The sequence below is a fragment of the Leucopleurus acutus genome, assembly GCF_964270905.1.
Source record: "Leucopleurus acutus genome assembly, chromosome: 17".
NCBI lineage: Eukaryota > Metazoa > Chordata > Mammalia > Artiodactyla > Delphinidae > Leucopleurus > Leucopleurus acutus.
Window position 1 is genome coordinate 38,644,842 of NC_139159.1, and position 15,596 is coordinate 38,660,437.

The 15,596-nt window shown below is 36.1% G+C and overlaps 1 protein-coding gene across 2 annotated transcripts in view; it reads left to right on the forward strand.

Moving 5' to 3' along the window:
- LRRC69 (leucine rich repeat containing 69) overlaps window positions 1-15,596 on the forward strand; it is a gene marked incomplete at both ends in the record, with an annotated part of 99,358 nt that overhangs the window by 71,103 nt on the left and 12,659 nt on the right. For both annotated transcript variants that reach the window (XM_082858691.1, XM_082858690.1), the window contains 2 exons: window positions 2,756-2,857; window positions 8,820-8,999. In XM_082858691.1, coding sequence (XP_082714817.1) covers window positions 2,756-2,857; window positions 8,820-8,999 — 282 coding nt within the window. The remainder of the gene's footprint in view (window positions 1-2,755; window positions 2,858-8,819; window positions 9,000-15,596) is intronic.

A 15,596-nucleotide genomic window follows, 5' to 3' on the forward strand; every position in this document is an offset into this window, starting at 1 on the left:
TTGCGCCCGTCTCTGGATTCCACGCTTTCAGCCACGGCTCGCGCCCGTGTCTGGATTCCGCGCTTTCAGCCGCGGCTCGCGCCCGTCTCTGGATTCCGCGCTTTCAGCCGCGGCTCGCGCCCGTCTCTGGGGTCCGCGCTTTCAGCTGCGGCTCGCGCCCGTCTCTGGGGTTCGCGCTTTTAGCCGCGGCTCGCGCCCGTCTCTGGAGTTCCTTTAAGCAGCGTTCTTAAACCCCTCTCCTCACGCCCCAGGAAACAAAGATGGAAGGAAAAGTCTCCTGCCTCTTCGGCAGGTGCAGGCTTTTCCCCGGACTCCCTCCCGGCTAGCTGTGGTGCACTTAACCCCTTCAGGCTATGTTCAAGCCGCCAACCCCAGTCCTCTCCCTGCGCTCCGGCCTCAGCTCGCAGCCCCGCCCGACCCGGCGGGTGAGCAGACAAGCCTCTCGGGCTGGTGAGTGCCGGTCGGCACCGATCCTCTGTGCGGGAATCTCCCCGCTTTGCCCTCCGCACCCGTTGCTGTGCAGTCCTCCGCAGCTTCGAAGCTCTCACTACCATGTTTGATGGAAGAATAGTGATAGGATTTGAAGGAAGAGAAACATGACCGCTAAAGAAAAATGTATGCCCTTTGAACTGTGGTCAACTTTGAAATGAGGTTCACATATGTTAATGCTTTTGCAGATACCAAGTTAGTCAAGTTTGTATCATATTTTTATAAAAGGAATGTGAGTTAAGGTATAAATTATAGAATGTTATTCTTTAGAGCCAGAAGGAAAAAATGATGTTTCCATTAAGCAGAAGAAGTGCTCTTTTCATTTCAGCACACCCAGCACTGACTTGTGGCTACCATTAGGTTCAACTCTCTAGGTTGCTCCTTGTTGGTGGATAACATAGGAAACTGAATTAAGAAAGTCAGAATGTCTGTAGGTGATTCCAATGTAGCCTTAAACTCTTTATTTTATTTTTAAACCTTGTCTATGTTGTAGAAATTTCATGAGACATTTAGACTTGATGACATGATGCCCTGGAAAGATGTTTTAAATCAATTATTTTTAATTTGTTGAGTGCTGTGTTTCAAACCATGGGCTGAAGTCAAGGAAATCTCTAATTCTTCCATAACTGTGAGGTGCAGTGGTGTAATGCCGCTACCTCATCCTGGCTCACAAGAACCAATTTTCAACATCTCTTCCCAACTCTGTGTTCAGTGACTGGAATCAGCTATGGTAGGAGTATTTACACCATAGAATCAAAGCATGCCACAAATCAGGGCTTTTTTTTTTTTTCTTTCCAAAGAACTGTTTTATCTGCACACCACTGAAGATAGGTCTTATTGTCCCCATTTCACAGCTGAAACTAAGTCTCAGAAAAGTAACTCCCTAAATGAGTTTAACTTTGAAAACCACATGAGCTCAAAGTCATGTGAACTCAAGGGAGTCAAGGTGTAATTTTTTTTTTCTGTTGGCACAGTTTTTTTTTTTTTTTTTGGCATATAGTTGCTTTACAACGTTGTGTTAGTTTCTTCTGTACAACGAAGTGAATCAGCTATATGTATACATATATCCCCTCCCTCTTGGACCTCCCACTCTCCCTGCCCAATCCCACTCATCTAGGTCATCACAGAGCACTGAGCTGAGCTCCCCGTGCTATACAGTAGGTTCCCACTAGCTATCTATTTTACACATGGTAGTGTATATATGTCAATCCTAATCTCCCAGTTTGTCCCACCCTCCCCTTCCCTCCCCCATATCCACATGTCCGTTCTCTACATCTGCATCTCTATTCCTACCCAGAAGATAGGTTCATCTGTACCATTTTTCTAGATTCCACATACATGCATTAATATACAATATTTGTTTTTCTTTTTCTGACTTACTTGACTCTGTATGACAGTCTCTAGGTCCATCCACATCTCTACAAATGACCCAATTTCATTCCATTTTATGGCTCAGTAATATTCCATTCTATATATGTATCACACCTTCTTTATCCATTCATCTGTCTATGGGCATTTAAGTTGTTTCCATGTCCTGGCTATTATAAATAGTGTTGCAATGAACATTGGGGTATGTATGTCTTTTTGAATTATGGTTTTCTCAGCAATCCCACTGCTGGGCATATACCCTGAGAAAAACATAATTCAAAAAGATATAATATGAACATAAGAGAATTACTTTTTTTCTACTCAAGGGGTAGAATCCAGCTGAATTTAGGTTTTCTTCATAGAAGATTCAATATCCTTGTGAATTATATATTTTTCTTTTTTATTTTCATTGTACACAACAGAGAAATCAACTGTACTTCAATATAATGATATTTTTTTGATGTTCCTCTGTTTCCCTTACCTTCCTCACTGATCATAAATGAATGGATCATAAGACAGTATTTGAGACCTAGATTTTTGGTGTATATTAGAGTGTTATTTTTCTTCATACTTGGTTCCTAACAAACGTATTATTTGCAAACTGTTCCCAGCATTTTATTAATTAACCTCTCTTCTATTACTAACAATTCTCTGATCCTGAACAACTTTTCTCAGCTGTCTAGTATGGGGGATGTCACAAGTGACCTCTAAGGTCATTGCCATCCATGCCAACATAAAGATTCTTATGCTTCTAATAACTAGAGTACACCCTGCTGTTAAAATACTAATGTGGAATATGTCATAAATAAAGTAATTTTAGTCTAATTTTATTGAAGATGTAGGCTCAGAAATGAAGTTTATTTTGTTGTGTAGTGAAGTTTTTATTTTGTTTTGAAAGTTTCGAGACCTGAAGCTGAGGGAGTTCTACTCTGAGGGAAACCCACTGTTCCTGAAGCAGCCGGTTAATGCTGTAAAACACGAGGACATCTGGAGTCTACAGGTGAAGCCTTATAGCATTCACACAGGTCTTCAAACTAAAGCCATGATTTAAGTTTTAAAGAGTTTTCTTCTAAAGCATTCTTGCCAAGCCAGCGAACGATCCATACAACCATAATCCATTGGCATTGTGGACCCTAGTCATAATCTTTTTGACTTGCTTGCAGAATCCATTGTAATCCTATCTGATTTCCAGAGTGACCAAATTCAGAGACATTAAACATTTTATTGGATGAAAACATTTTGTTGAAAACAAAGGAATTTGTTTTCACTTTAACCTCCAAGTATTTTTTCAGTATTATCTAAGGATATATTTGATTAGTTCTTACTGGGGTGTTTTGTCTCTTCCATCCCCTTTTCACTTGTCCCCACTCCTAGTGGATAAATGAATATGATCCAGAAACTGTGTTCCCTTTAGTCAACAAGTTGATGATATTAAAGGAAGGAATAGGGAAATACATTACGAGACTTTCTTTGTGAGTATTTTAGTGATAGATGAGTTAAAGATTTCAGATCTTTCCACATTTGAGTATGAGTCTCCATCGTGAATTTGGACTCCTCAGGTCCTTTTAGGTCTGTAGCTGAACATGCAGAATTGTCTTAAAACTTTCAAGAATTGCATAGGATTCAAGTTTCCTGGTTACAGGAAACAACCAACCTTGTTTGACAATTTAGTTTAAAAAAATAACATTTCCCCCTTATTGCACAAGTAATATATGTTTAATACAGAAAAGTAGAAAATACAGATGAGTGAGGAAGAAAATATTAGTTATAATGCCATACTTATTTAAAAATTTATTATAAAAGTAATACAAACTTATTTAGAGAAATTAGAAAAAAGGCAATAGAAATTGATAAAAAAAATACTCAGAAATCTAATATGCAGAGTTACAATCACTGTTCTCTCTGACACTTATTTTGCTAGAACTTTCCATAAATCCTGAAAATTCTGTTATCAAAGATGATTTCAAACTCCACATACTATTTAGAGACTCGCTTTTTTTACTCAAAATATTGTGAATATCTTTCCAATCAATAAGAAATATACCTATGACATCTTTTTTGATGAATACATAATAATATTCTGGTATATGATTACACCATAATATTTTAAACTACTTTCCTACTGTTGGCTGTTTAGATTATTAATAATTTTATAACTTTTGGGCCTTTATAAACAATGCTACGATGACTGTCCTCTTCTTATGTCTATATTATCCCTGTGAGTGAAATTCCTGGGCCAAAGAACTTTCATCTTTTAAAGTCTGATTAGCTCTTTCCAAATTCTTTTCCAGAGAATCAATCTATATTTCCACAAACAGTATTATTTCCCACTCTCAAGTCAAAAAAAACTTACTTGACTTTTAATTGTAAATAATTTAAAAAACTGAAGTATTTAATTTGTTTAATTACTTGTAACCTAATTATCTCCTTGAATCAAGTATTTCAGAATAGTAGTAGTAAAATAATAACAATAATAATAGACAGCTAACATTTATTATGCTTACCATGGGCAAGGCATTGTTCTAAGCACGTAACAGGAATGAACTAATTTAGTCCTCCATTAACGCTTGAAAGGTAGGTACTGTTATTGTCCCCTTTTATAGATAAACTGAGACTTGGAGAGGTTAAATAACTTGTCCAAGTTCACAGAGCTCGTAAGTTTTGGAATGCTGATGCCATTCTAAGCAGTTGTGCTCCAGACTCCATGCTGCAGTATTGCCTCAGAAAGGGGCTGCCAGAAACTGAGGGAAAGTGAAACAGGGGTAGTCTCTGGTTGGAAGAGGTTCTGGTTTGTGGAGGGGACTGGATGAGCAGTTAACCCAATGTGGCAGGTGTCTTACAGGGAGCACTTGAGAGCAAGAATGTTACCTTGTGCCTGGGACCCAGGAGCAGGGTGAGAGAGTAATATTTCTTCCTTCTCATTTCAAAACTAAGAACCCAGGAACACAACAGTTTTGGGTTTTTGTTTTGTTTATTTAGTAGAAGTAATGATTTTTACTTACAGTATATAAATGACTTGGGTATTTTTGAAAGTATCTCTAAGAATTTTTCTTAGAAAGGTGATAAATTTATTATACATTTTATATTTGTACTTAAAGTAAAAGCCATTTCTACTGGATATTTGGTTAACGTTACTGATTAAATTACTTGGGCTGTCAAAAAACTATAGGGATTGTTTCAGGCTCTGCATTAGTTAAGGATTTTTAAAGACTTTTCCTCACCTCAGAGATTTGTGAACTAAAATTTAATATTGATAACTACATTATAACAAAATATTAGCTAGAATATACTGCATCAGCAGATGCCGGACTGAGTTTTACCTGTGTTATGTAATTTAATTCTCTGAACTCTATGTGATAGTATTGGAAAAAAAAATCCCTATTTTACAGGTGAGGTATCCAAGATCAGAGAAGTTAAGGACTTGTCCAAATAGGGTCACACTAATAGGTCACAGAGCCAGGATTTGTACCTATTTATCTATCTGACTCTGACTCAGTATCTTTGCTCTTCATGCTACATTTTAGTGCCTATCATACAGTAACAATTGATCATATAATAGTTCCAAAGTTCAATATTCCTTCTACGGATTCACATTTGTTTTTACATTTTATAATTTTTTATATTTATATAAATATAATTTGTATATGGATAATTTTATAATTCAAATGAAATCATCATATGTAAGGAAAAATAAAAGAAACACCCGGAACTAATTTTAATCTATGATGGTTTAAACAGAAATAATCTCTGACCTACATATAGTTATCTAACAAATACTCTAACAGAATAGCATATAAACTATTTAAAAGGAACAATTTATTTATCATAGAAGATTTCTTGACTTTTAAATAATGCCGAGATTAGGCCATCATTAAGTTGTGTATCCTCAAAAACTGCATTGCATGTATCTTTACGAGTTTTCCTGAAATTTACTATTGCTCATGCCAAAAGTATCTTATTTTATATACACTTGTATTTTCAAGTAATAACTTTATATTTCAATGATATATGTCATTCTTCCACAGCAACACATTGGCAGCAAGTAGGAGAAGGATATAAATAATGGGTAATGTAAGAGTTGTCAAGAGACATACTGAGTGCGACAAACATGTTTGGTTCCAGAAATCATAAATGGAAAAAGTGAACTGTATGAATTGTGACCTATTTATTCATTCCATGTACTTCAGCAAATTCTACCACCTGCTATTTTGGGGTTTGAATTCTTGTCTATTAGTTTTCTGAGGCTTTATAGTGAGACTAGCCGTTGAATTCTGGTAGATAAAACTTACCTCTAAAATCAGTGTTTCATTCAGAATCACAACCTATGCTTTGTGTAAGTAGAGAGAGGAGTGATAACAAACATCTAATTTAGGAGTCCTGTAATATTAGTGTGAAAGGGTAATTCTTTCAGAAAGGATGACCTCATTATGTAACCATCCCCGAGAATAAGCTGAAGTGTGTAGGAGGTTATGCTGTTGAAGGATCAGGCAGTTAGGAACCAATGCTCAGGGCTGTTTTTGTATAATGGCATCTTTCCCAGATGTTTGTTAAGTGGAATGGATAGAGAAATAAGGGAAAGAGACACAGGAATTTATAGGATTTTGTTATTATTTAAAAGATTTTAATTGGGATAGATGAGTGAAAAATTATGTCTGTATGTATTGTGTTGGCCAAAAAGTTCCTTTGGTTTTCAAGTAAAAATAAAAGACACATTTTTCATTTTATCCAAGAATTTTATTGAACAATGTATTCGCCGTTTTGTTCCACTACTTTCTGCCATTTTTTAGGCAACTTCATAATTCCATCTTCCCAAAACTTTTTATCTTTTTGAGCAAAGAACTGTTCCAGGTGCCTTTTACAGTCTTCCAGGGAATTAAAATTTTTTCCATTAAGACTATTTTGTAAAGACTGAAATAAATGGAAATCCGAAGGTGTAATGTCTGGTGACTATAGCAGATGAATCAGAACTTCCCAGCCAAGCTGTAACAGTCTTTTCCTGGTCTTCAAAGAAACATGCAGTCTTGCATTATCCTGATGGAAGATTGTGTGTTTTCTGTTGACTAATTCCAGACCTTTTCATTGAGTGCAGCTTTCAGTTCGTCTAATTGGGAGGAGTACTTGTTAGTATTAATACTTTGGTTTTCTTGAAGCTCCTTTCCAATCCCACCATATACAAAACATCACCTTCTTTGGATGAAGACTGGCTTTTGGTGTGGTTGGTGGTGGTTCATTTCACTTGCCCCGTGATCTCTTCCATTCCACATTATTGTACAGTATCCATTTTTCACTGCCTGTCAAAATTTGTTTTAAAAATGGAATGTTTTGCTACATTTAAGTAGAGAATCACATGCGGAAATATGGTCAAGAAGGTTTTTTTCACTTAGCTGATGTGGAACCCAAACATCAAAGCGATTAACAACACCAAGCTGGTGCAAATGATTTTCAATGCTTGATTTGGATATTTTGAGTATGTCAGCTATCTCCCATGTGGTTTAACGTTGATTGTTCTCAATTAATGTCTCGATTTGATCGCTATCAACTTCAGTTGGTCTACCTGACCGTGGAACATCGTCCAGCGAGAAATCTCCAGCACGAAACTTCGCAAACCACTTTTGACATGTTCGATCAATCACAGCACCTTCACCATACACTGCACAAATCTTTTTTTTGCATTTCAGTTGCATTTTTACCTTTCTTGAAATAATAAAGCATTAGATGCTGAAAATGTTGCTTTTTTTCTTCCATCTTCAGTATTAAAATGGCTACACAAAAACTCACCAATTTTGGTAAGTTTTATTTTAAATGCACGCTGATATGACAGCTGTCATAATACAATCTAACAAAACTGTTCTGAATGAAGTTAAAGACAACTAAGCACTACTAGAGCCATCTTACAGAAAAAAACAAATGAGCGGTCTGGCCAACCCAATATGTATGTATGTAGGTATGTATTTCCAAAGATTCCTATCAGAACCTGATGTGGACTACCTTAATACCACTGGGAAATCTTTCACTTTGGCCAGGAAAAAAGTCTTATACACTATTAAAATTCATGCAGTGTTTTTGTAACATTTACACAGAACTTCATGCTATTGGCACAAACAATGAGGGGCATTTAATGGAGTAAATCAAATGTTTATTTTGTTTGCTTGGTCAGTGAAGATATAGTTATGTATTATATATATATATTTTTACTTTAAGCTGATGATGTTGATGGTCATCGTGACCATCCTCACCACCCCTTTTATTATTTAATATTATAATATTATTATTATCTAAAGTGAAGTATCTGGAAATATTTATGTGGGTAGGTTTAATACATACCGAATTCAGAGATTTGGGTAATAGAAATCTGTACTCTTTACCAGTCTGTCTCAATTCAGACAATGCAGTAGATAACTTAGTCCAGTGCTTCTCAAACTTTAACATACATACAGAATACATACAGAATACCCGGGGAACCTTGCTAAACTCCAGATTCTGGTTCAGTAGGTCTGAAAGTGCAGCAAAGTCTGAATTTCTAATAAGTTTCTAGGTGATTCAGATTCTACTGATCCATGATCTACAGTTTAAGTAGTAAGGGTTTAGAGCTTAGTAAATATGACAGACTCAGTTTTTGGGTCCAGTCTGAATATTTGTATTGTCCTTGCCTATTGTAATGAGAGGTACAAAATTTGAACCTAAACTTTATCTAATAATGTAAATTTATTGTAACTTGAATTCCTGTATGTCAGAGACATAGAGATATTACAATGGAAGTAACTTCCTTTTCATATAATGTTGCACACTAAACTTACAATGCCAGTCATTGACAATATAATTCATTATATATACTACTGAAAACTAATTTAACAGAAACTGAGGAATAAGCCAAAAATATAAATTAGTGAAATGGGAATCAATGTAATATAAACCAGTTATTTTGAGAATAATCTGAGGAACCATATTCTTTTTTAATCTAGGAAATAACATCAAGATTTATAATGAATCAGCTAGCAGAAAAGGATCCTTTCCTAATGCAAGCCATAGAATGGTACCCACAGGTCAGGAACATAATCTCGCAGGGAAGAAAATGTGCAATATGTGGAAAGTCCTTTTTAACCACATGGCTGGAATGTGTTGAGTTTTTTCCTCCATCAAAGGTAAATGGTGTTTTTTGTGTGAATATGAGCATAAGACCTCCTCTTATTCTTTGTCCTTATCTAAGTCGACCAGTACTAACTTCATTTGTATCTAAGAATTGACCTCTATGATGATATAATGGGTTTTTTTCCCAGCTTTATTGAGATATAATTGACAGATAATATTGTGTAAGTTTAAGGTGTACAATGTGTTGATTTGATACATTTATAAATGCAAATGTATCAAATGTATCAAATGTATCACCATAGAATCAGCTACTATCTCCATCCTGTCACATAGATATCATTTCTTTTTTGTGGTGAGGACATTTAAGATCTACTTTCTTAGCAATGTTCAAATATGTGATACAGTATTATTAGCCATAATCACCATGCTGTACATTAGATCCTCTAACTTGTTATCTTATAACTGGAAGTTTTTACAGTTTGACCAGTATCTCCATTTCCCCCAGCCCCCAACCCCTGGTAACTACCACTTTACTATTTCTCTAAGTTTGTCTTTTTTAGATTCCACATATGTGTTATTGTGCAGTGTTTATCTTTCTCTGTCTGATTTATTTCACTTAGTATAATTCCCTCAATGTCCATCCAAGTTGGCATAAATGGCAAGATTTCCTTATGTTCCTTGGCTGAATAATATTCAATTGTTATATATATATATACCACATATTCTTTATCCATTCATCTGTTAACAGACACTTAGGTTGTTTCTATATCTTGGCTATTGTGAGTAATACTGCAGTGAACATGAGAGTGAAGATATGTCTACTAAATCCCGATTTCAGTTTCTTTGGATATATAATAAGAAGTGGGATTGCTGGATCATATGGTAGTTCTATTTTTAATTTTTTGTGGGACCTGCATACTGTTTTCCATAGTAGCTGTACAAATTTGCATTTCCACCAACAGTGCACTAGGGTTCCCTTTTCTCCATCCTTGTTAACACTTGTTATCTCCTGTCTTTTTGATGATAGCCATTCTAGCTGGCGTGAAGTGATACCTCATCATGGTTTGGATTTGCGTTTCCCTGATGATTAATGATATTGCATACTTTTTCACATACCTGTTGTCCATTTGTATGTCTTCTTTGGAGAAATGTCTATTCAGTTCCTCTGCCTATTTTTAAATTGGGTTGTTAGATTTGTTGCTATTGAGTTGTGTGAGTTCTTATTATATTTTGATATTAACACCTTGTTAAGTATATAATTTGCAAATACTTTCTCCCATTCCATTGGTTACCTTTTAATTTTGTTGAGTTTCTTTTGCTGTGCAGAAACTTTGTAGTTTGGCTTAATCCTACTTATTTATGTTTGCTTCTTTGCTCGTACTTTTGCTGTCATATCCAGGAAATCACTGCTGAGACCAATGTCAAGGAGTTTTTTCCCCTATGTTTTCATCTAGAACTTTTATGGTTTCAGTCCTTAAATTTGAGCCTATAATTCATTTCAAATTCTTTTTTTGTGAATGGTGTAAGATAGGGCTCTGATTTCATTCTTCTGCATGTAGTTATCCAATTTTCCCAACCCATTTATTGAAGAGAGTATCCTTTCTTCATTGTGTATTCTTGGCTTCCTTGTCAAATATTAGTTGACCTTTTATGCAGGGGTTTATTTCTGGACTCTCATTTTTTTTCCATGGGTCTATGTGTCTATTTTTATGCCAGTACTGTGCTGTTTTGATTACTGTAGCTTTGTAGTATAGTTTGAAGCCAGGAAGTATGATATGTCCAGCTTTGTTCTTCTTTCTCAGGATTGCTTTGGCTATTTGGGGTCTTTTGTGGCTCCATATAAATTTTAAGATTATATTTGCTATTTTTGAAAATATCATTGGAAATTTTGAAAAATGTCATTGGAATTTTGATACAGATTGCATTGAATCTATAGACAGCTTTTGATAATATGGACATTTTGACAATATTAATTCTTCTGATCCATGAACATGGGATATCTTTCCATTTGTTTGTGTCATCTTCAATTTCTTTCTCCAAAGTCTTGTAGTTTTCCATGTACAGATTTTTTTACTCCTCAGATTTATTCCAAGAACTTTATTGTTTTTGATGCTATTGTGAATGGGATTGTTTTCTTTATTTATTTTTCATATATTTTGTTGTTAGTGTATGGAAATGCAACTACTTTCTGTATGTTGATTTTGTATTCTGCAACTTTACTGAATTTGTTGATTAGTTCTAACAGTTTTTTGGAGGAGTCTTTAGGACTTTGTATATATAAGATCATATCATCTGCAAACAAAGATAGTTTTACTTCTTTCTTTTCTGTTTGGGTGCCTTTTATTTTATTTTTTAACCTGACTGTTCTGGTTAGGATTTCAAGTAGTATGTTGAATAGGAGTGGTTAGAATGGGCATCCATTATATAGAGAGAGCTTAGCAGAGTGCTTGGTACATATTTTATTTCTAAGAATGACTGATAAATCACAAGAACTGGATTTTAAAAAATTGTTTTTTAACTTTTTCTTTTATTTATTTATTTTTGGCTGTGTTGGGTTTTCATTGATGCACATGGGCTTTTACTAGTTGTGACGAGTGGGGGCTAGTCTTCATTGCAGTGCACAGGATTCTAATTGTGGTGGCTTCTCTTGTTGCAGAGTGTGGGCTGGCACAGAGGCTTCAGTAGTTGTGACGTGCAGGCTCAGTAGTTGTGGCTCATGGGCTCTAGAGCGCAGGCTCAGTAGTTGTGGCACATGGGCCTAGTTGCTCTGTGACATGTTGGATCTTTCCAGACCAGGGATGAAACCCATGTCCCCTGCATTGGCAGGCAGATTCTTATCCACTGCACTACCAGGGAAGCCCAAGAACTGGATTTTAATACCAGCTCCTGTGTTCTATTAGGTTATTAATATGTTACATCAAATGTATTGTAGAGAAAAATCTGGCAGAGCTGTTGCCAATGAGGGATAATGTCAAAGTGAGATAATGGTTGAGGAGAAATTTAAAAGTTAAACCAGTTGGACATTAAACACCAAGAGATAAGAGAGACCATCAGTGGAAAATGAAAATTGAAATGTATGTTGGTTCTCAAGATGGGAATACATCTGTAATCTTGATTGCTTATGTAACCTATCTGTGAATTATTCACATCACCTTCTGGAATAGATTGTTATATTCCAATCTATATTCTGGAGTAAATTATTACACTAATGAGTATAACACGTCATATTATTTGGCAAAAGTTTCCAAAACACTCTACTTTTCACTGGCTATGACATGAACACCTTCAACAACTTGCCATGTTCATTTTTTCCCAATGAATATCTTTCTTGGGAAAGATGTTCTTGCTCTGATAGATTCCAAGTCAAAATCATCTGATGAGCTGCTAGTCTCATTTCAAGTAGGGTAATTGCAATGTTATAATAGCTCTGGCCCTCCAGGAACTTACATATTCCTAGGAGAAGTGATATAGTAAGGTAATTGAAATCTGACAAATTGGGCTTGATGACCAGCGCTACCATTTACCACCTGTGTCACCTTAATTTCCTCTTTGAAGCTAAGTTTTCATCTCTAAAATTGGTATAAAAATAGTACCTCTCTCACGGAGCTGTTATGAGTGAGACATGAGGTAGACAGTGCTTAGTACAGCAGGTGCTTAATAAAGGTGGTACATAGTAGCTACTTGATAAGGGTATTCTTAAAAATCAATACCTTTAGACAAGATAGAATGATTATATTCTTGTGATAGGTATCGTGATAGAGGTGTGCACAGGGTGCATGAGAAGAAGGAATCTCAATTAAATGGGAACATTCTCTGGTGTATCCCTGAGTCCTAGCACAGTGATTGTGCTTGGTACTTGGAGAATACCTAATACACATTAAAATTATTTTAATAGGCATTGCTTGTAAATGTGCTTTGAATGACAGGGAGGCATAAGAATAGATAAAGAACCAGTGGACAGGCATTTTAGGTGCAGGAACTGCCTGTTCAAAGGTAATATTGTACAAATAAATTGTACAGTGAGTACAGGGAACTCACTGAGTGTGAAGTATGGGAGATGAGGTTAGAGAAAGGTATGAAATCAGGATGGCTCTTGTATGTAAAGTTTGAACTTAATTTCAAAAGCTACTATATTAGTTTGTTACAGTTCTCATAACAAAGTACCATAGACTGAGTAGCTTAAACAATAGAAATTTATTTTCTTACAATTCTGAAAGCTAGAAGTTCAAGACCAATGTGCCAGAAGGCTTGGTTTCTTCTGTGGTCTCTCTCCTTGGCTTGTTGATGGCTGTCTTCTCCCTCTGTCTTCATATTATCTCCCTTCTCTACAAATGTGTGTCCAAATTTCCTCTTCTTGTAAGTACAGCAGTCATATTGAATTAGGGCCCACCCTAATGATATCATCTTAACTTAATTGCCATTTTAAAGACTATCTCCAAGCGCAGTCACATTTCGAAGTACTGGGGGTTAGGACTACAACATATGAATTTTGGGGAGGATACAATTCAGCTACTTATAGTTGTCGAAGCAGTGGAGTAGCAAGATGAGGCTTTGTTTGTTTTTTGACAAAGAATGGTTGGAGCTGGTGATTTGGATTAAAAGATTGTTTATGTAAGTGTGACACTTGAAGCCATGCCTGAGGAAATTTACACAGTGAAGTGAGAAGGCCAGAAGGACAGAACCCTTGAAAACAACAGTATTTAAAGGGTGGGCAGAAGCAGGAGTCAGCAAAGGAGAATAAGAAAATGCAATCAGTGGGGGAGGGGCAAAACCAGGTAGAGTGCCCACAAATTTTAAAGCTATCAAAGACAGATGTGCAAGAAATAAGATTATTTTTACTTTTTCTTCTGCTGGATCCAAAGGCCCCACCTCCTAATACATTAGTCATGACGATGTCAATATAGGAATTTTGTGGGGGACACAAACCTTCAGCCTATAGCAGAAGGCTTAAGGGAAACTTCCCTGAGAAGGTGACATTTGAGTAATGTGAGTCCCGGTCCTCTTTATTAACTTTGTGACTTATTTTTCACTGTCTCCGTTCGCAGGTGAGGCAACTAAGTTAGTTAAATAGTTTCTTCACAAATTTAATATCTATGAAATAACAGAATTAGAACTTTAGTTTACACCTCCTGATACCACCTTCAGGTCACTTTTGCTGCACTGTAGATTGCATGCACGTTTTTATTTTGAACCATAAGAGAAAGTGTAAATAAATTCATTGATTGATGGTGATATCAATACAATTATTCAAACAGCTGCCTTCTTATGTTTAAAAGACTATCATGTGAAAGAGATATGAGGCTTTTCTTCTCTTGACTTGTGGAGTGGAACATAGACTGACTGGTATTCAGGCCACATAAATGGAAGAATTTTCCTTCAGGATTTCACCCACACACACTCACACACACACACACACACACACAAGTGTGTGCACAGCTTAACATTAGTCATCACTGAAGAAACAATAAGGATGGAAGAAAGAATAGGAGAATAAAGAGATTTTGTATCTACATAATTTCATTTTAAAAATTAAAAGTAAGAATACATTTTAATCAATTAAATATGTCTGAGTGCATTATAAAAACTGCAACACAGTGGCATAAGAATATAGCATGAGATAAAAACATAATGGTTAAAAAATCCCAAAAGATTCTGTAGGTTGTCTTTTCATTTTGTTTATGGTTTCCTTTGTTGTGCAAAAGCTTTTAAGTTTAATTAGATCCCATTTTTTGTTTTTATTTGTTACTCTAGGAGAAGTATCCAAAATGATATTGCTGTGATTTATGTCAAAGAGTGTTTTTCCTGTGTTTTCATCTAGGAGTTTTATATCATCTGGTCTTACATTTAGGTCTTTAATACATTTTGAGGTTTTTTTTTTTTTTTTTTTTGCAGTACGTGGCCCTCTCACTGTTGTGGCCTCTCCTGTTGCGGAGCACAGGCTCCGGACATGCAGGCTCAGCGGCCATGGCTCACGGGCCAAGCCACTCCGTGGCATGTGGGATCTTCCCAGACCGGAGCACGAACCCGTGTCCCCTGCATCGGCAGGCGGACTCTCAACCACTGCGCCACCAGGGAAGCCCTTGAGTTTATTTTTGTGTGTGGTATTAGGGAATGTTCTAATTTCATTCTTTTACATGTAGCTGTCCAGTTTTCCTAGAACCACTTATTGAAGAGGCTGTCTTTTCTCCATTGTCTATTCTTACCTCCTTTGTCATAGATTAATTGACCATAGGTGTGTGGGTTTATCTCTGGGCTTTCTGTCCTGTTCCATTGATCTATATTTCTGTTTTTGTGCCAGTACCATACTGTTTTGATTACTGTAGCTTTGTAGTATAGTCTGAAGTCAGGAAACCTGAATCCTCCAGTTCCATTTTTCTTTCTCAAGATTGCTTTGGCTATTCAGGGTCTTTTATGTTTCCATACAAATTAAAAATAAAATTTTGTTCTAGTTCCATAAAAAATGCCATTGGTGATTTGATCGGGATTGCATTGAATCTGTACATTGCCTTGGATACAATGGTCATTTTGACAATATTGGTTCTTCCTGTCCAAGAACATGGTATATCTTTCCATCTGTTTGTGTCATCTTCGATTTCTTTCATCAGTGTGTTATAGTTTCTGGAGTTCAGATCTTTTGTTTCCTTAGGTAG